This window comes from Sapajus apella, unplaced genomic scaffold (genome assembly GCF_009761245.1).
Source record: "Sapajus apella isolate SASKATOON/1434 unplaced genomic scaffold, GSC_monkey_1.0 scaffold118, whole genome shotgun sequence".
NCBI classification, from domain to species: Eukaryota; Metazoa; Chordata; class Mammalia; order Primates; family Cebidae; genus Sapajus; species Sapajus apella.
In genome coordinates, this window is record NW_022437058.1 from 4,626,137 (window position 1) to 4,648,362 (window position 22,226).

Consider the following 22,226-nt stretch of genomic DNA (forward strand, 5'->3'; position numbering starts at 1 on the left):
ATTTAATGGACATTCTGGAAAAAGCAAAACTATAGATAGTACCAGATCAGTAGCTGGAGTTGGGAGGGTAGGGTTAAATGGATGAAGCACAGGAGACTTTCAGGCAATAAAACTGTTCTGTATGATATTTTAATGGTAGGTAAATGACACCATACATTTTTCAAAACCAGCAGAACTTCAGAAAACAAGAGTGATCTTCAGTACATGCTAATTTCTAGAAAACATTTCAGAGTTGAGGAGTCCTAGGATGGAATGCAGAATATAGCAAAACGATCTAATTGTAGTGAAAACACATGAAATGACCTCACTAAAGCGGTAAGGGGAAAAGTAGTGATCCAAGTAACTTTGGGAAATAGCAGAGTCTATTAAGACTGAAGGCAAAAAAGCTATGCATAAATGAAACTGGCCCAATTTCCCCCACAGAAATTATATTAACAGGTATTTGAATAAACACAGAAACTGACCCTTCCAGTTTTAAAACCTAAAACTTATTATTTATCTCCAGCGAGTTCATTCTTCAGGAAATGGACCATCAAGTAAGGGACTGAAATTCACCAAATCATCATTCTGACAATGAGATCTTATACACCTCTTTCCAACCTCATTGGTCAGGACTGCTTCCTTATCCCTTCCCTAATTGCTGTTTTCCTTACACATAGTTACATTCCTGTTTTCATACATAAATTCCCCCATTTTAGTTGGTAGAGAAGAATGACCTCAAAACTGATCTCCCATTCTCTTCAGTGGATAACACCCAAATAAAAAGGCTTTTTCTCCGGCTGGGTGCAGTGGCCCATGCCTGTAATCCCAGCACTTTGGGAGGCTGAGGCGGAGGATCACCTGAGGTCAGGAGTTTGAGACCAGCCTGATCAACATGGAGAAGTCACGTCTCTACTAAAAATACAAAAAGATTAGCTGAAAGAGCCTATAAGAAACGACACCCTAGAAACTCAACAGCAGTAAGCACGTCTAGTGTGATATCTTGGTTTCAAATGCCATTCTCAAATTAAAAAAAAAAAAAAAAATGGGGCTCCTTGGAGAAACAGCTAATTTTGGAAATATGTAAGAGGAGCATGGAGTATCTTGTAATCCCAGAATATAAGAGTGGCAGGCCAGGTCTCACTAATTCAGGCCTCCAAAACAGCTGTTTTCTGTACACACTGAGTAGTTAGGTTAAATATTAAAAGCTGAAAGAGCTGGCCAGGTACAATGGCTCATACCTGTAATCCTAGTACTCTGGGAGGCCGAGGTGGGAGGATCACCTGAGGTCAGGAGTTCGAGACCAGCCTGGCCAAAATAGTGAAACCCTGTCTCTACTAAAAATACCAAAAAATTAGCCTGGCATGGTGGCAGGCACCTGTAATTCCAGCTACTCTGGAGGCTGAGGCAGGAGAATCGCTTGGACTCAGGAGGCAGAGAGGTTGCAGTGAGCCGAGATTGCGCCATTGCACTTCAGCCTGGGAGACAGAGCAAGACTCTGTCTCAAAGAAAAAACAAAAACAAAAAAAGAGCCAGTGCCCTTATGCTAAGGCTGGAACGTAACAAAAGTCCATCAAGAGTTTTGCTAGGCCTTTGCTGGGCCTTAAAGCATGACAAAATAATGCAGGAATTCTTAATAGGACCCACTTAGGATTAAAGAGGTTTTACTGTGGGTCTTGAAGAAACTCATCAGGCCTCCTCAAACAAGTTTATTAGGGTAGGGAAGGCACTCCTCAAACCTCCGTGTTTTAGCAGGAGACAACATAAGGGTAATCACCCCAGCACTTGGACCCATTTATATTAAGTAAGTTTACTAAGGCTCCATAGGAAGGTCTTCAAGACTCAGACCTTAGTTATGAACTAAAAGAAGTTAATCACTTATGTCTTTAGATGAATGAACACTTACAGGTAGACATATAACTTAGAAGGTATATAAGCTCTAGAAAACTTTGTAATATAGAGTTGGTCGGGCAATAACTTCCAGGCATTCATTCTCCCTGTAACCCACTGCAAAAATAAAAACTCTCTTCCTCCCCAGTTCATCCGCATCTCATTATTGGGCCATGAAAAACAGCAGCCCGACCCTCAGTTTGGTCTGGAAATATAAGGGTTAAAAAAAAAAAAAAAAAAAAAGGGAGTATATACATCAAAGCACTCCCAATGGCCAAAGCTAGAACAATCTGAACAAGAAAATAAAGCAATATTGGATTTGGGGATAATCCAAAGTACAAAATAAGTATCTATGAGTTCATATTGATAAAATGATTAAATAAACAAATGGGAAAAAATAGCCAGATCTCCCATGCAGAAGAATTCCAGTAATTTATGCAGATACTTTGCCCCCAAGAAGGTGGAGTATAACTACTCATTCGGAAAGTATGGACTGCACAAAGTGACTTCCTTCCAAAGCGTACAGCATAGAAACGGGGGTAGAAGAGCAACTTTACAGTGGAGAACTCTGATAAACAGCACCTCAGCAGGTGATCAAGGTTATCAACAGTAACATAGTGTTGACACGACATAAAGAAAATGGTACTTCACCTCTATGGGCTTCTTCTCAAACACCCATAATTCCATTCTAATCATGAGAAAAACATCAAGATTAATCTCAAGTGAGAGACATTATACAAAACACCTGATGAGTTCTCCTTAAGACTGTCCAGGACATCAGAAACAAGAAGAACCCAGGAAACTGTCACAGTGCAGAGAAGCCCAAGAAGACACAACAACTAAATGTAATGTAGTAGCCTGCATGAAATACTGGAACAGAAGATGAGCATTTGATAAAATACAAGAAATCTCAATAAAGTATGTATGGACTTTAGGGTTTTTTTTTTTTTCTTTTTTTTTTTTGGTGGTGGATTTGTTTTTTTGTTTGTTTGGTTTTTTTCTGTAGCTGGGACTACAGGCACACACCACCATGCCTGGTCATTTTTGTTTGTTTTAAGAGCTACACCCAAGCTGCTCTTGAACTACTGGCTTCAAGTGATCCTCTGGCCTCAGCCTCCCAAAGTGCTGGGATTACAGGTGTGAGCCACTGAGCCCGGCTGGTTTTAGCTAATAATAATGTATGGACATAGGTTCGTTAATTTGACAAATGTACCATACCAATATAAGATGTCAGTAATGGGGAATATGGGTATGGAGCATAGAAAAACTCTATGCTATCTGCAATTTTTCTGTGGATATAAAGCTATTCCTTAAAAAAAGTCTTATTTTAAAAAGTAAATGGACGAGAATATAAAAATATCCTGAAGGAGAAAAAGAAAGGGACAGAGGAAAAAGTAGTACTATTAAATATAAGAGGAGGGGTTAGCTAACTATAGCCCACAGTCCAAATCTAGTCCACTGCCTATTTTTATAAAGTTTCACTGATATTTAGCAATGCTCATTTATTTACATATTGTCTATGGCTGCTTTTGTGCTATACTGGCATAGCTGATTAATATATGAACAAAAAACCCTGTAACATTTATTATCAGGTCCCTTACAAAAAAAGTTTACCAACCCCACTTTGTTTTTATTTTATTTATTTATTTTTTTGAAGACAGTCTCCCTCTGTTACTCTGGCTAGAGTGCAATGGTGTGGTCCTGCCTCACTGCAACCTCCGCCTCCCGGGTTCAAGCAGTTTTCATGCCTCAGCTTTCCCAGCAGCTGAAACTAAAGGCACACACCACCACACCTGGCTAATTTTTATATTTTAGTAGAGATGGGGTTTCAGCATGTTGCCTAGGCTGGACTCAAACTCCTGAGCTCAGGCAATCCATATGCCTCGGCCTTCCAAAGCGGTAGGATTACAGGTATGGGCCACTGCACCTGGCACCAACCCCACTTTGAATAAATAGAATACAATGGGGAGTTCACAAATACCAATTACATGGGCATATCACAAATATACCCACATAACGTATTATCTGAGAAGCTGCTAACATCCCATGACTTTCCTAAGCAGGGGCCAAGGTGGGCGGATCACTTGAGGTCAGGAGTTCAAGACTAGCCTGGCCAACATGGTGAAACTCCATCTCTACTAAAAGTATAAAAATTAGCCGAGTGTGGTGGCACACGCCTGTAGTCCCAGCTACTGGGGAGGCTGAGGCAGGAAAATCACTTGAACCTAGGAGGCAGAGGTTGCAGTGAGCTGAGAAAGCACCACTGTACTCCAGCCTGGGTGACACAGCAAGACTCTGTCTCAAAAAATAAAAATAAAAAATAAAAAAAGTACTACCACGAGACTCAGTTATTTCTGGATTACTAGTGAAGACATATATAAAACATGTTTCATCATCAGCTGCCAATATCTTAGTAAGTCACACATTTGCTACTTTTTCCTATATCATTTATATCTAGCTGGCTAGTAAATGTTCCATCCAAAAAATTCTTTATCTGGGCAGTGGCTCACACCTGTAATCCCAGCACTATGGGAGGCAAAGGGAGGCAGATTGCTTGAGCTTAGGAGTTCAAGACCGGCCTGGGCAATCTAGTGAAACCCCATCTCTACTAAATACACAAAAATTAGCTGGGCCTGGTGACAAGTGCCTGTGGTTCCAGCTACTCAGGAGGCTGAGGTGAGAGGATTGCTTGAGCCTGGGAGGTGGAGATTGCAGTGAGTGAAATCCTGCTGCCACACTCCAACCTGGGTGACAGAGTGAGACCCCATCTTGAATGAAAACACAAACAAACAAAAAGTTTTAACTGAAAGTTTTTATATAAACATAAGGATAACTAAGATGAACCATTTTAAAAACCAAACAAATGACTATACCTGAAGACTCTGCAATTTCTCCCCGCTACCTAATAATAATACTATTGGAATACAAGCAGAAAAAAAGAATTTTACTGGTTATCCCTACAGATAAAATGACTTTTCTACAAAATTTATAAAAATTTTCTCAGCAGTATGTTAAACAGTTGAATAAACGACATGCGTATCTCATTGGATAGACTAAGCTGCATTCATTAAATATTTACAAAATAGGGCCGGGTGAGGTGGCCCACACCTGTAACCCCAGCATTTGGGGAGGTTAAAGCAGGTGGATCACGAGGTCAAGAGATCGAGACCATCCTGGCCAACATGATGAAACCCCATCTCTACTAAAAATACAAAAATTAGCCAGGTGTGGTGGCAGATGCCTGTAGTCCTAGCTACTTGGGAGGCTGAGGCAGGAGAATTGCTTGAACCCCAGAGGTGGAGAGGTTGCAGTGAGCCAAGATTGTGCCATTGCACTCCAGCCCGGGGATAGAGCGAGACTTCATCTCAAAAAAAAAATAAAAAAATAAAAAAAAGATTTACAAAATAACTGCTTTTCACAACTTTTCAAAAATTTACTACCACCCAAATAAATGCAAACTAAGATGCCAAGAACTGTTTTTGTAAATATTCCTATCTCTACTAAGATGCTTTATTTTTCATTTTTGTGGGTACACAGTAGGTGTATACATCCAACATTCTTTAAGACTGAGAATACTCAACTCCAAACGATTCATTCAACTAACACACATTTGTTGATCTCAACTATACCAGCTAGGTGTTGGGGACAATGGTGAGCAACAGGATTCGATCCTCACTCTCATTACATGGACTGTAAAATTATAAATGGAAATACACACTCTGAAGGAAAAGGACAAAGGTTATTGAGTATATTACAAAGATCCTTAAGCAATATCTGGGCAAAAATTATAATTATCCTGTAACAGCAGCAATAGTAGCAGCAACAGATATTATGCCAGGCCCTAATCAAAGCACATTATATACTCATACCTTCATTTTATCCTCACTACAACCTTTTGAGATAGGAACTATTATTATCCCAATTTCATAGATGACAAAACTCAGATGCAGTGAATTTAAGTAACTTTCCCAACTCACATAGTAAGTGCATGAGCTGGTATTCCACCAAGATAGTCACACACATCCAGAGAACGTGCTACTAATCACTGTATTACATTACTTTAATTATGCAGTCCAAATTTTTCCACAAACAGAATCAGCACAAACATATGGCAGGCAGCCTGCATTGCAGCAACCTGAGTAAGTGACAGGCGTCAGATGCAGCTAGTTCCTCAGGCAAAGCAAACTGCAGACCTTCACTTGACCACTAACCCTGTTCTCCACACTAAGGAGTTCTAGCCTGCTACTGTGTACTTGGGCAAAAGTGTACTCTACACCAACCCCTCCACCTACTTTCTCAATATGACCTGAAAAGTTCAGATGAACTAGGGCACATGGCTTTTCTCAATCAATCAGGTCATCCAGTAACCACCAAAAAAAGATAAGGTTGGAACTTGTTCCCACACATGATTGCCAACTCAAAGATCACAATACACAGTATATATCAGCAACTTGGAAGCAACATGGAAGCAAAAGGAGATAGAGTGTCATTTCCCTGGACATGCAGTATCATGGCTGTTCCTCCTCCTTGGCTCAGCCTGCTTTCTAATTCCACATGGATGGCCAAGGAAGAGCTCAGCGGCTAACAGACAGACAACATAACCACTTCAGTAAGAGAATTAATCACTGGCTTTTCATGAACTAATTTTAATGTTATTTTATTAGTTCATGTTATTAGTCCCAGACACAAAATATGACCTTTCCTATAAAGCAAAATCTAGTAAGATGGGAGGAAATACCAAAGCTGATCACTGTGAAATCTTAACTTAAAATTGCTTTTAAATACAAAGGAAATACTCCTGCTATACTGCAATCTTACAGTTCAATTGAAGATCTTGAGACAGATATCACCCATTTAGCAATAGCTATAATCTTCCCCTAAGGCAGTCTAAGGAGTCTTGAGGAGGTGGGGTGGAGCTACAGTTAAGAGAATGTTCAAGGCATGTATAGCCTGAATGCTGAAAATAGCCCACCACTGGGAAGGATCAAGAACAAGTATCAACAACAAGGATTGCCAGTGAGTATCAGGAGAGCAAAATATCAGAAATGTCAGCATTCCCAAGAGTTTCTTTAGAGTACCGTTCTCTCACCCCTCAATCTCCTGCTCTTTCAATCTTATCCGCTCAGTTGACACTACAACTTTGATGCAAATAACCAGTGTCTCTACCCCCAACATCTCTCCCTGATTCCTGTCTCTGATTTCCTCAACATCCAGCCTCAAAAATACATGCATGGAAAAAAGAAAAGGGGGGGGGGAGGAGCAATGGCTCATGCCTATAATCCCAACACGTTGAGAAACCAAAGCAGGAGGATCACTGGAGCCCAGGGGTTCAAAACCAGCCTGGGCAATTTAGGGAGTTGTCTCTAGTTTTTTTTTTTTGAAACGGAGTCTCGCTCTGTTGCCCAGACTGGAGTGCAGTGGCATGATCTTGGCTCTCTGCAACCTCCACCACCCAGGTTCAAGGAACTCTCCTGCCTCAGCCTCCCGAGTAGCTGGGACTACAGGTGCCCGCCAGCATGCCTGGCTAATTTTTTTTGTATATTTAGTAGACATGGAGTTTCACCATGTTGGCCAGGCTGGTCTCAAACACCTGATCTCAGGTGATCTGCTGTGTCCAGCCAAAGTATTTTTTAGAGCTCACATCCAGGGTCAGTTAGCACTCTTAAAGTCAGCAAAATAAAACTTAATCATAGTAATCAATTTCTCCTCCTGACTTCTCTAGTGATAGTACTGTACTCATTTTTCACCTTATTACTTTTTCTCATTCCCCAAAATTCAATATGCTTCTAGCTCCTCTATTAGTTCCTTAACACCTCTCACATTAATCGCTTTTCTTTTTCCTCTTTTTCAAACAGGGTCTCACTCTGTTGCACAGGCTGGAGAGCAGTGGCCTAATCACAGCTCACTGCAGCCTCATCCTCCCAGGCTCGCGTGATCCTTCTACCTCCCGAACAGCTAGGACTACAGACACACACCACCAAAGCTCAGCTTTGGTTTTTTTTTTTTGTTTATTTTTATTTTGTTTTGTTTTTGGTAGAGACAAGAGTTTATGTTGCCTAAGCTGGGGCTCAAGCAATCTTCCTGTATCTGCCTCCCAAAGTACTGGGATTACAGGTGTGAGCCCCCACACCCAGCCAATCTTTATCTACTAGGTCAAGACCCTGGTCCAGAAGCTCCTTTCTCCTAAGGTTTTGCCTCCTTATCAATCACTTAACTCATATCTCTCCACACTCAGGCACTGCATCAGATAAATCCTCCTGAAGAACAATCATGAGCATAGTTTCTCACTGTTCCCAGGATCAAACTTGTCTAAACTTGGGAAGAAAAAAGTGATAAGCTATGCATAGTTACACAGGCAGCATTTGAATTGAGGTGCTCCTAATTCCTAGAGACTGGTCTCTTCATCAACCAGCCTTGCATGTATCAGTACCACTCAATGCTTTCCAGCCACTATAAAAAAACATTGCTTCATGATCTGTGACATAAAGGAGAAGAAAAAAAAAAATAATGTAACAAAGTACTACACTTTTTTTTTTTTTTTTTTTTTTTGAGACGGAGTCTCACTCTGTCACCCAGGTTGGAGTGCAGTGGCATGATCTCGGCTCACTGCAACCTCTGCCTCCCAGGTTCCAGCAGTTCTCCTGCCTCAGCCTCCGCTGGGACTACAGGTGCACGCCACCACACTCAGCTATTTTTTTTTAGTAGAGAGGGGGTTTCACCATGTTGGTCAGACTGGTCTCAAACTCCTGACCTTGTGATCTGCCAGCCTCAGGCTCTCAAAGTGCTGGGGTTATAGGCGTGAGCAACAGCGCCCAGTATTATTACATATTTCAAAACATAAATGTTCAAGCATGTCTACACTAGACAAAAATCAAAGCAGTCATATGTGCACACCCATATATGGGATCAACACGTGTCCTCAGGCATGCATATCATACCAGGTAACACATTTTCTCAATCTTCATAAACTGAGCTCACTAATCCTCCCCCAAAAGATTAAAAATGAATGGAATGTCTTAATGCAGCTTCAACTACCATCTCCAAACAAAGAAAGCTCACAAACATATCTCTCTCAACATGTCTCAGCTACTTTTACTGATTAGAAAATAATGACTTAGATGTCCTGGCAAACACCTTCAATTCAACATATGAAAAGCATCTTACTCTACAACCTGCCTTTCCTTCTAACTATTCCAATTTCTATCAATGGATCCCAGTTACAGGGTTAGTCTGTAAGACACTTTCCATTATGCCTGTTTCCCTTAACCTGGTAAACATTTATCACACAAATGAGACACTTTTAAGAGAAAAAGAGATGTCAGGCATGGTGGTTCATGCCTGTAATCCCAGCACTTTGGGAGGCTGAGGTGGTAGTACTGCCTAAGGCCAAGAGTTCAAGACTAGCCTGGGCAACACAGTGAGACACCTGTCTCTAGAAAAAAATTAATAAATTAGCCAGGCATAGTGGTGCACACCTATAGTCCTAGCTACTCCAGAGGGTGAGGTGAGAGCATCACTTGAGCCCAGGAGTTTGAGGCTAAAGAGAGCCATTATCATACCACTGCACTCCAGCCTCGGTAACAGGGCAAGATCTTGTCTCAAATAAGTAAGGAATAAAAGGGGGTCCTTATTAAGAATTAAGCATAGGCTGGGCGCAGTGGCTCACACTTGTGATACCAGTAATTTAGGAGGCCGAGGCGGGCAGATTGCTTGAGGTCAGGAGTTTGAGACCAGCCTGGCCAACATGGGGAAGTCTTGTCTCTACTGAAAAAAAAATTACAAAAATTAGCTGGTCATGGTGGCATACACTTGTAGTCTCAGCTACTCGGGAGACTGAGGCAAGAGAATTACTTGAATGCGGGAGGTGGAGGTTGCAGTGAGCCAAGATTCCACCACCGCACTCCAGCCTGAGCGACAGAGTAAGACTCTGTCTCAAAAAAAAAAAAAAACAAAAAAAAACTAAGTGTAGACAAAAGGCAAACTGAGATGTCTGATCACCATACTTATGAAGAGCTCACATAATAGGGAAAAAATTCTCAAGTAGAAGTAAGGAAATTTGAGTTCTATTCCTGGTTCTGCTGCTATTAACAGCTTCCTGTCTTTAACCAATTTTCTGGCCTTTAGTGCTTTCATACATAAACTGAGAAAACTAGGACTGGTGTCTACGGCCCCTTACAGCCTCTAGTGCATATGTATCTGTGAGCAGGATCAACTCACACAAAAGGGAGATCCTTAGACAGGCAATGAGGAAGGAGGAAAGATAGGTCAGAAAACAGGAAGGAACTTGAGGCAACCCAAACGCTTCGAACCAGAAGTCTGTGAGGCAATGGTGTGTATGACTTCCAGTATTCATGTATCCTTTCCATTGATCTTTTAATTTTTTACTTTTGGCTTTGTAACTCATACATGGTTAGTAGAAAATGTATAAGTGAAAATAAAGAAACAGGCAGCCGGGCGCGGTGGCTCAAGCCTGTAATCCCAGCACTTTGGGAGGCCGAGGCGGGTGGATCACGAGGTCAAGAGATCGAGACCATCCTGGTCAACATGGTGAAACCCCGTCTCTACTAAAAATACAAAAAATTAGCTGGGCATGGTGGTGCGTGCCTGTAATCCCAGCTACTCGGGAGGCTGAGGCAGGAGAATTGCCTGAACCCAGGAGGCGGAGGTTGCGGTGAGCCAAGATCGCGCCATTGCACTCCAGCCTGGGTAACAAGAGTGAAACTCCGTCTCAAAAAAAAAAATAAAATAAAATAAAAATAAAAATAAAGCTCTTTCCTTGCCTAACGCAGCCATGGCTCGTGGTCCCAAGAAGCATCTGAAGCGGGTGGCAGCTCCAAAGCATTGGATGCTGGATAAATTGACCGGTGTGTTTGCTCCTCGTCCATCCACCGGTCCTCACAAGTTGAGAGAGTGTCTCCCCCTCATCATTTTCCTAAGGAACAGACTTAAGTATGCCCTGACAGGAGATGAAGTAAAGAAGATTTGCATGCAGCGGTTCATTAAGATCGATGGCAAAGTCCGAACTGATATAACCTACCCTGCTGGTTTCATGGATGTCATCAGCATTGACAAGACGGGAGAGAATTTCCGTCTGATCTATGACACCAAGGGTCGCTTTGCTGTACATCGTTATTACACCTGAGGAGGCCAAGTACAAATTGTGCAAAGTACGAAAAATCTTTGTGGGCACAAAAGGAATCCCTCATCTGGTGACTCATGATGCTCGCACCATCCGCTACCCTGATCCCCTCATCAAGGTGAATGATACCATTCAGATTGATTTGGAAACTGGCAAGATTACTGATTTCATCAAGTTTGACACTGGTAACCTGTGTATGGTGACTGGGGGTGCTAACCTGGGAAGAACTGGTGTGATTACCAACAGAGAGAGGCACCCTGGATCTTTCGATGTGGTTCATGTGAAAGATGCCAATGGCAACAGCTTTGCCACTCGACTTTCCAATATTTTTGTTATTGGCAAGGGCAACAAACCATGGATTTCTCTTCCCCGAGGAAAGGGTATCCGCCTCACCATTGCTGAAGAGAGAGACAAAAGACTGGCAGCCAAACAGAGCAGTGGGTGAAATGGTCCCTGGGTGATATGATAGATCTTTATGCGTAATTAAAAATCATGTGGCATGATTAATAGCAAAAAAAAAATAAAAAAAAAATAAAAAATAAAAATAAAAATAAAAATAAAATCAACAAAAATCTCAATACCAGCAATGATCACTAGTGTTTTTAAGTTTGGTATAAACGCTTCCAAACATTTTTCCATGCAAATATATAAATGTACTTTTAATGTGATAAAACAGTTGTGTAGCCAATTTACATAAGAACATATTCACCATATTCATATCAATAGGCATAGTCATTTCATCACTTTTAATGGCAGCTTAGTACTCCATATCATGGATGTGCCACAATTGTTTCACTAAGTCCTTTTCAAATTACAATCTTTCATGAATATATATATACAATAAATACATACATATCTTACAAATATACCTCGTGGTCTTGTCCCAATAGTGCCTTACAGTAAGTTCCTTGAAGAATGACTGCCAGGTCAAGGGTAGGGGCTTTTTTTCAGTGTATATTAACTGTCTGGCCTCCATAAGTTATCCGCCCAAGGAGTATATTACAAAAGAATGGTAATTTAAGAACTGAATATTTCTCTAAAGCAGTATTCAAGATACCTAATGCTAAAAATAATCTCCACATTTCACTACATACCATCTTATGACTCTTTTTTCATGACCCATGATACTCACATGTCAGAAGCTAAGAATTTAAAATATAAAGCCACTATTTTTCTTCAGGGAACTTATTACCATGCTACAGATCTTAAATGAAGTTTCTGTACTTCTACTGCATCACAGTACTAAGAGATGCTCTTCTACAGTATGTACAAAAGAGAAGATACTTTCACTTATTTAAGTACTTTTAAGATCTATGCACAAAGTACTACTATCATGTAAAATTCAAAATCTTTTGCTATTTTCAAATAGGAACAATTAGTCGGATGTATAGTAATTATCAAGAAGCAGATTACCCACAGAATTTTCAGGTTTTCTTCAGATCTCCTCGTGGCTTGACCTAATTTAACAATAGACAATGTAGAGCAGTAGAGCTATTTAGGCATGGAGTAACTACATGACAATGCCTAACTCTGTGACAGCACACAAATGACAACAAAAAACAATGCTCAGATAACTCAGGAGTCTTTTTCCTTCCTCTGCTGTTGAATGCAAAAAACAAAACTGACTATATAGGCAACAGAAGGAATTGAGCTGTCATCAAATAAAAATTAGGTTTGAGAACAGAGCTGAGGAAAGTCCCAGCTCTATTGTTCAGTCAGCCTGGTCACTTTCAGCAAATCAATTTAACTCCATGCACTCATGTTTCTCACCATTAAATCATGCACTGCTCTATCACCTACTTCAAAGCTATCATGAGAATTAATTAGTCATAGTCAATAAAAGCATATCACATTCCTTAGAACATTATAATAATATTCATGAATTCTAAAAAAATTTCTAGAAAGACCGGGTGAGTGAAATAAGATACACTTGCTTAATTTAAGAAGATTAAATTTAAAAGGCAGGAAAACATCTAGGTTTTTAGATGCTTAGTTACTCTGCCTCACTGAAAAGGTCTAATACTGTATATAAATAATATTAATATGATTTCTAGAACAGATTTCAAAAGAAGAAAGTGCAGAAAGGGGTGTAGGAAGCATAGGAAAATGAAGACAGTGAGGGAGAAAACTTTTTTTTACAACATACATAGTGCCTTTCCTAGGAAGTGCCCCTTCCCTCCCACCTTAATGAATGTCACAGTAGACATGATAGTGTTCTCCATAAAAATATTGAGAGGATGGCCCAGGGCCAATGTGGGAAAAAAAAGAAAAGGTAGAAAACCACTGGGGCAAAATAGTAACATTCATATTGAAATACTGATTTTATAAGAGGAAGAAACTTTTAAGCAAGAGAGAAGATAATTATTCACTTAAAATTAATGTAAGTGGATAGTAGAAAAAGAGTCTGAAAAGCCGAGTTTTTCATCCATCTCAATAAAGAGCTACAAAATCAATCTTTAACAGAATGGAAAAAAACAGCTAAACAATAGACATTAAAGAAACAAAAAATTTAAAAATAGGGTTTTTGTAAATGCCAAAAGTTGGTTTATTTGAAAAGACTACTAAAAGTTCTATGTCCCAAGTAGGACATATTAACAAATAAAGAGAGGCATTTCTCCTTCAGGCCAAAATACAGCAATAAAAATTACCCCCCTGCTTTAGACAAGCAAGACACACTGGATGCCAGGCGATGAAGGACAGAGATCCCTGAAAATCAGGAGAGAGAGGCTCAGTTGTACTATTATCCAAGTTTACTGCGTGATACAGATTCCAGGCTTCTCCACTGGTAGGAAGAATCCAGGCAAAACCTGGAGGACAACTTCCTGAACTGACATGAAAGTGAGAGCCAATGGAGACCAAGGCAGAACAGAGAAATGGAGAGAGAAGAGATAAGGAGTCCAGAGATCTGCAGAAGACCCACTTCAAGAATTCAGCAGGGTACTGATAAGCACATGAATGTGAGGTAATTATCGAAAACCAGGGGAAAAACATCCCAACAGTATGCACATCTGGCCAGATGTCACTCTAAGCCTATACAGGTTTCCACCATCCATGCTTAAAAAACTTATTTCACTCGCATGGTGCTGAGTACAAATCAGGAAAACCGTGCCTGAATAGTGGAGAATAATTAGTCCTACAATGAGTACTGCTTCAAATGTGCCTAATAAGCTAACTGCAGATCAGACAATGCAGAAAAATGATACAAAAACATAATGATATGTTCTATACATACATGAAATTGAGTAATTTCATTTTCAATAGCATCTAAAAGAAAAAAATACCTAAAAATAAACTTAACCAAGGAAGTGAAAGACTTATACACTGAAAACTACAAATCATTACCAAAAACAAATTTCACCTAAATAAAGAGACATTTATGTCCACAGGAAGGAAGACTTACTATCACTAAGCTATCAATACTATTCGATGTCTTTTATAGATTCAATGCAATCCCTATCAAACTCTCAATGATTTTTCTGCAGAAACAGAAAAGCCCAGGAGTTTGAGATTACAGTGAGCTGCGATCATACCACTGCACTACAGCCTGGGCAACAGACCAAGACCTTCTAAAAAAAAATAAGCAAAGAATAAAAGGGAGGTCCTCATGAAGAATTAAGGATCAGCTGGGTGCAGTGGCTCGCGCCTGTAATCCCAGCACTTTGGGAGGCCGAGGCGGGGGAATCTTGACTCCTGAGGTCGGGAGTTCAAGACCAGCCTGGCCAACACGGCAAAACCCCACCGCTACTAAAAATACAAAAATTAGTTGGGGCCGGGTGCAGTGCCTCACGCCTGTAATCCCAGCACTTTGGGAGGCCGAGGCGGGTGGATTACGAGTCAGGAGATCAAGACCATCCTGGCCAACATGGTGAAACCCCATCTCTATTACAAATACAAAGATTAGCTGGGCATGGTGGCACACGCCTGTAGTCCCAGCTACTCGAGAGGCTGAGGCAGCAGAATCACCTAAACCCAGGAGGTGGAGGTTGCAGTCAGCTGAGACTGTACCACTACACTCCAGCCTGGTGACAGAGCGAGACAGCGGAGGCTGCAGTGAGCTGAGATCCCGCCACTACACTGCAGCCTGGGTGACAGAGTGAGCTCCATCTCAAAAGAAAAAAAGAATTAAGGATCACTTCAAATTCTCGTGGAATTGCAAAGGACACCAAACAGCCAAAACAATCTTGAAAAATCACAAAATTGGAAAATGCACACTTCCTGATTTCAAAACTGCAAAGCTACAGTGATCAAAACAGTGTGGTACTGGCATAAGGATAGACATATACCAATTGAATAGAAAAGAAAATTTCAGGAATAAGCCATGTATGGCCAACTTAAGAGTGCCAGAAAAGAATGGTCTCTTGAACAAATGGTGTTGCAGCAACTAATTTTTCACATGAAAAGAATAAAGCTGGAACCCTACTTCACACCATATATGAAAATTAACTCAAAGGGATTAATGGCTTACATATAAGAGCTAAAAAACATAAAACAGAGATAAATCTTGGATTTAGTAATAGATTCTTGCATATGACACTAAAACTACAAGAAAAGAGAGAGAGAAGTTGGGCTTCCTCAAACTACAAACTTTTAAAATGAACCAAAGACCCATCATTAAACTTAAAACTATAAAACTCTTAAAAGAAAACATAGGGCAAAAGCTTCATGGTATGAATTTGGCAGTGATTTCTAGGATACGACATTAAAAACCCAAGCAACAAAGTAAAAATAGACACACTGGACTTTATGAGAATTTAAAACTTCTGTGCATCAAAGGACACAATCAGTGGAATTAAAAGGGAGGGTGGCAGCGGCCACAGCTCGGGTCCCCCTTGGGTGCCCCCGTCACCATCCGTGAAAAAAAAAAATTAAAAAAAATAAATAAATGGTAACCTACAGAATGGGAGAAAATTTGCAAATCATCTATCTGATAATGGAGTGTCTCAGTCCATTTTGTGCTGCTACAATAGAATACCACAGACTGAGTAATTTATAATGAAAAGAAATTTATTGGCTCACTGTTCTGGGGGATGAGAAGTTCAAGACAGAGAAAACGGCATCTGGCCAGTGCCTTCTAGTTGTGTTATCCCATGGGAGAAGGCAGAAAGACAAAAAAGAGACAAAAGGGAGACAAACTCATTATTTTACAAGGAATCTATGCCCAGGATAACAAAACTCACTGCATTAATCCATTAATTAAGGGCAGGGTTCTCATAGCCTAATCATTTCTTAAAGTTCCCATTTTTATTTTTACTATTATCTTTGAATAACCCTGGCAGTCCCACCTCTTAATACTATTACAATGGCGATTAAGTTGCAACGTGAGACACTGACACCACAGCAGGGAGTTAATATCCAGAATATATGCATAAAGAACTTTTACAACTTAACAATAAACACAAAAAGCAAATAACCCACTTTAAAAATGGGCAAAGAGGCTGGCTTATGCCTATAATCCCAGCACTTTGGGAGGCCAACACGAGTGGATCACTTGAGCCCAGAAGTTTGAGATCACCCTGGATAATATGGCAAAACCATGACTCCACAAAAAATACAAAAATTAGCTGGGCGTGCTTGGTATGCCTATAGTCCCAGCTACTTGGGAGGCTGAGGTGGGAGGATCACCTGAGCCTGGAGAGGTTGAGGCTCCAGTGAGCCATGATCATGCCACTGCACTCCAGCCTGGGCAAACCTTGAGGACATTATGCTAGGTGAAATAAGTCAACTACAAAAAGATAAAATACCATATGATTCCATGTATATGAGGTGTCTAACATAGTCAAACTCACAGGAACAGAAAGGGGGCGGTGGTTGTCAGGGAATGGGGGGGTGGCAAAAAATGGAAAGTTGTTTCACGGGTATAGAATTTGTTTGGAAAAAAAAGTTCTGGAAATCAACTGCACAACAACGTAAATATATTAACACTACTAAAGTCTACACTAAGAATGGTTATAATGGTAACTTTTTTGCTATGTGTATGTTACCACAATTAAACAATTTTTTTAAAAAAATCAACGTTTTTCTATATACTGGCAACAAACAATTTTGAATTTAAATTAAAAAAATTTATTTATGTAGTGATACCATTTACAATAACGTCAAGAAATATGAAATGGAATCATCTGACAAAAGATGGGAAAGACGTGTCAACTGAAAACTACAAAACTCAGCTGAAAAGAAATTGCAGATCTAAAATAAATGGAGAGATACTACATTCATGCATCAGAAGACTTGATCAATTTTTCCCAAACAGATCTTCGGGGCAATGGAATACCAATGAAAGTCCCAAAAAGCTTTTTTGTGAAAACTACCAGGCTAATTCTAAAATGCAAAGACCCAGAATCACTAAAACAACTTTCAAAAATAACAAGATTAGGAGACTAACTCTGCTAGTTTTGAAGTCTTATAAACCTCCAGTAATCAAGACTGCATGGTACTTACGTAAAGACAAATACATCGAAGAAACAGAATAGAGTTCAGAGACTGATTGATATATGGACAACTGATTTTGTCATACAAAAGCAACTCAGTGAAGAAAAAGGTATTTTCATATTTTCAGCAAATGAACAACTGATTATCCATAAGCAAATAATTTCCGTCCATATCTTACACCATCTAAAAAATTTAACCAAAATGGAACAGAAACCCAATTGTAAAACCTAAAACTGTAAAACTTCCAAAAATATAGAAAGAAGTTCCTATGATTTGGGATTAGGCAACAATTTCTTAAATATGAAACCAAAATCCTGATCTATAAAAGAAACTGATAAATTTCATCAAAATTTAAAACTCCTGTTCTTCAATACACTGCTGAGAGAATGAAAAGATGAACCACAGACTAGAGAGAATGGATTTGCAAACCATTTGACAAGGGACTTGCATCCCAAATGTATAAAGAACAGTCAAAACTCAAATACAAGAAAACAACCAACCAATAACAACAACAACAACAACAAAAATAGCCGAAAGACAAGAACAGATATTTTGCCAAAAGGGATATACAGATGGCATATAAGCTTAGGGAGGATGGGCATGGTGGCTCACAGCTGTAATCCCAGCACTTTGGGAGGTTGAGGCGGGAGGACTACTTGAATCTTGGAGCTTGAGACTAGTCTGGGCAACACAGCAAGACCCCATCTCTACAAAAAATTTAAAAGATTAGCTGGGCATGGTGGCATAAGCCTGTAGTCCCAGGCTACTCGAGAGGCTGAGGTGGGAGAATTACCTGTGCCCAGGAGGTCTGGGCTGTAATCCCAGGTACTCAATCAGTGAGACAAGATGGTCCCACTGCACTCCAGCCTGGGCAACCAAAGTGAGACCATGCTTTAAAAAAAAAAAAAAAAAAAAAAAATACTGAATACCACTAGCCATAGAGAAGCACAAATTAAAAGAACAATGAGACATCACTAAAGACCGATTAGAAGGGCTAAAATTGGCCAGGTGTTGGTAAGGACATGGATGAACTTGAATTATCAAACAGTGCTTGTTGCAATGTAAAACTGTATAATTACTTTTAAAATAATTAGTTTGGCAACTTATTTTATTTTTTTTAAAGACATGGTGTCACTATGTTTCCCAGGCTGGTCTCAAACTCCTGGGCTCTGGCAATCCTGCTGCCTCAGCCTCCCAAAGTGCTAGGATTACAGGTGTGAGCCACCACGCCCAGCCTAAGAATCTCTTTTCTCGATAAATTCCCCAGCTTCAGGTATTCCTTTACAGCAATGCCAACAGCTAACACATACCTCCCTTTTCTAGAATAAAATGACCTCTTGGAGTAAATACTGGATTCTTCCTTATTTTTCATATTATTACATCTCTTTGCCAGTATCTTTTTTCTAGTCAATATACGTCTTTGCCAAACAAGGTGGAAAAAAGTTGTCAGGCCAGGAACAGTGGCTCAAACCTGTAATCCCAACACTCTGGGAGGCTGAGACAGGAAGATCACTTGAGCCCAGAAGTTTGAGACCAGCCTGAGAAACAAAGCAAGACTCCATCTCTATATAAAAAAAATTAAAAACAAACAAACAAAAAAAGCGAGGCATGGTGGCACACATCTGTAGTTCCAGCTACTCAGGAGGCTGAGGTTGAGAGAACTGCTTGAGCCCAAGAATTTAAGGTGGCAGTGACCCATGATCGGTCACTGCATCCCAGGCTGGATGACAGAGCAAGACCCTATCTCAAAAACAAAAAACAGAAAACAACAACAACAAAAAGTTGTCAGAGGGACAGACTTGCCTGTGATTACTAGCAGTATCTAAGAACCTGAAATCATAAGTGTCACTGGAACCAAGCTGTAAGGAAATTCCAACAAATTAAAATAAAATCAAGTCATAGGGGACTATAGGACACAGCACCTGGAGGTGACATTAGAAACTGCAAACAGAAAAAATGCATAATTTGGGAGTAAAAGCATATGACACAAACATATGTGATTAAAAGCATTCACTGTTCTCCCAATGTCTACACACTCAGAAAAACACTGCTACCTGCTCATGCTAGTCTTCTCACTTCAGCAAACACCAAGAAAACTCAGTATTCATCACAGTTTATTAACATTAACTCCATTTGTTCTCAAAGAGGAAAGACCAGGAAGAAACCTACCTGCGCCCAAAAGTAGGCTACCATCAGGACCCAATGGAGAAAGAATTGGGGAATAAACTGAGTCTAGGTTTCCTTGAGTAAACAACCCTCAAAAGTTTCTGCTCTTAAGCACACAAATTTAGCAAATTTAATTTGGGGTGTAGTTCCTGTCTACACTAGGAAATGGGAGACAACTACTCCTTTAATCACAGTCAGAAGATCACCTATAGATTTCGATCAATCATATATGCAAAGAATATTGAAAAATAATAACATTAATATGTATTAAGGGCTTACTAGTTACCAAGTTGCAGCAACCCTCACAACCCTATGGGGTAAATATTATTATTAATCAGGAGGCGTTACATTAACTTACCTAAAGGTGGAAACTGGAATTCCAAGCATGCTCATCTAATCACTATGCTAATAATGCTTCAACCTGCCAATTTACTTTTTATTCTGTAAGCCATAAGGAGCCAATGAAAAAAATTAAGGACAACAGTAATGATCATCTATACATGCTAGAACACACTACTCAGCCATGTGGAAGGTGGACTGGTGCTGGGGTGAGCAAGGGTCTTGAAAAAGACAGTCAAAGTCTGGGTCAAAAATGCTAAGAAATGAGCTTAAGAATGCATAGGAGAGAATAAAAGCCTAAAATCTATATCTAGTTACCTTAGGTAGACTTTCTGGTTGTTGTATGTATGGGAAGAGATGAAGGAAGCTACCTCGCAGGTTACTAGCTGGGCCACCGGTTAGTAATTACTGTCCATCAATTTATGGAAGACAGAAGGAGGAACTGGTACTTTAGTTTTGTGTAGGAAACAGGAAGAGGACAAGTCTACTTAACGCAAATCAAAATGTGAGAAAGCAATCCTGCAAAATTTCTCTACCCCGACAAGATAAGCTTCTCATATTACAGAGATCTTAACTTTGAAATGCTTTTCAAAAATAGTCACTTGGGCTGGGAGTCCTCATTTTACAGATTAGGCATTGAAGGTTTCAATACCCTATCCAGAGTGCGCATTGTTCAGGCAAAACCAGGACTAGAAACCAGCTTTGCCGGCTCCGTTCTATTTACTATTCCTTCTGCTTTACCTGCCCTCCCAACCTACTAATAGAGATTTACATCCCCAAATACGTTCATGTAACCACTTAGCATTCTTCAACTAAAAACAAAATTAGATATGTAAGCTAAAAATCTAAAGCCGAGAGCATGTATTTAATTTTCATAAAATTTCTATTTTTCTTTGGAAAAACTTTCCCATTGCGTTTCTAGTCACTGTCCTAAGACCAAAAAAAAAAAAAAAAAAAAAAAAAAAATCCTTTTTAAACTTAGGCTTTCAACCAACCACAGATCCTCTAGGCTTAATATTCCACCATATGAAACCACTGACACTGCCAAGGCCTGTTCTGCCAAAACCAGGCCAATTAAGTCAGGGCTCAGTTGCTTCTGTACTACTGTCAGAAGCAATCTCGATCTCAAGTAAAAGTAAAGCTGGAGAAAGAGGCCAGCCTAACTTGCTCCTCAGCCGCTCCCCAGCAACGTCCCTGAAACTCTGCTCCTCATCGCTGCGACCGCCCCTCCGACGCCCGAAGGACACGGAAGGAGCCGCGGGCGCTGCCCGGAATCTGCCGCCAACTTCCCGGCCGATGGTCTGATTCAAAACGCTCCCTACCGTTGTCCAAGTAGACCTGGGCAGAAACTGTGCCAGGAAAACTGTTATCAACTGTTACAGGGATGGAGAACTCTGAAACAACCAAATTACTTCTTATATTCTCTGTCCTGTGTCTGGCGCCTTTTGAAACAATAACCAAACCCCGTAAAGTTTTGTCTAGGATGAACAGTCACTAGGAAAACCTGTACTCGTGATGAATTCGGCTCCTCCAGAAAATGACCGGCTTTCCCAGAGCCCGAAGCCCCCGCCCGGAGCCCTGGGCTCGCGGGCCCCAGGTGCGACCCCACCCAGCCTCCCCGGGCCTCCACTCACCCAGCTGCTGCCAGCGGCCTGCGCGCCCGCGCGCTTCTCCGACATGGCTCCCGCTTCGGGCTCCGACGCCGCCTTCTTCTCCGGTTCCGGCGGCGGCTCCACGCTCATGCCGCGGCCATGCCGGCGCCAGCTCGGGGCGCTCTGGGACGACGGCGACGCCGCAGAGGCGGCGGCGGTGCCCGCGCCCTCATGGGCTCTGTGGCCCGCGGCGGCCTGTGGGTCGGGCGGCGGCGCCAGCGGCGGCGCCGAGGGCTGTGGAGGCGGTGGAGGCTGAAGCTGCGGATCAGGCTAGCTGAGGACCGCAGCTCCAGGGACCGACAGCCTCGCAGACCGCACGGACCCCGTCTCTCGCAGTTGCCGGTGGCGTCAGGGGTGGGCTGGTTGGTCAAGAGACTGTGCCCCGCCCCGCCTCCCCACAGGCCGGCGGTGGGCAGGAGGCCCCGCCCCGCGTCTCAGCTCCCGCCTCAAGAGCGAGTCCTGGGCCTGAGCAGCCTCCTGCGATGCCACGCCCACATCAAGCCCCGCCTCCACCTCAGGACTGGAGCTGTGGCGTCAGGACTTTTTGGCGCCCGGGAAATACGTCATCTCCGAGAGCCCCTACGTCCGAATTCTTTTTCCGGGGAATGTGGGCTCAGTCGGTCAAGTGGTGA

The 22,226-nt window shown here is 41.3% G+C and overlaps 1 protein-coding gene and 1 pseudogene across 8 annotated transcripts in view; one reads left to right on the forward strand and one right to left on the reverse strand.

Moving 5' to 3' along the window:
* MFSD14B (major facilitator superfamily domain containing 14B) overlaps positions 1–21,956 on the reverse strand; it is a 98,581-nt gene extending 76,625 nt beyond the window's left edge. For 2 of the 7 annotated variants that reach the window (XM_032260511.1, XM_032260519.1), the window contains exon 1: positions 21,577–21,956. In XM_032260511.1, the coding sequence (XP_032116402.1) occupies positions 21,577–21,684 (108 nt within the window). In that variant the 5' untranslated portion in view covers positions 21,685–21,956. Of the gene's footprint in view, positions 1–12,421; positions 13,344–13,596; positions 14,274–21,576 lie in introns of those variants that run through there. The other 5 variants (XM_032260516.1, XM_032260512.1, XM_032260513.1 and 2 more) reach the window with 4 other exon arrangements.
* Positions 10,621–11,517, forward strand: LOC116538240 (annotated as a pseudogene). Its single transcript, XR_004263570.1, has one exon. The product of XR_004263570.1 is annotated as a 40S ribosomal protein S4, X isoform-like (transcript).
* Positions 21,957–22,226: the final 270 nt, after the last annotated feature.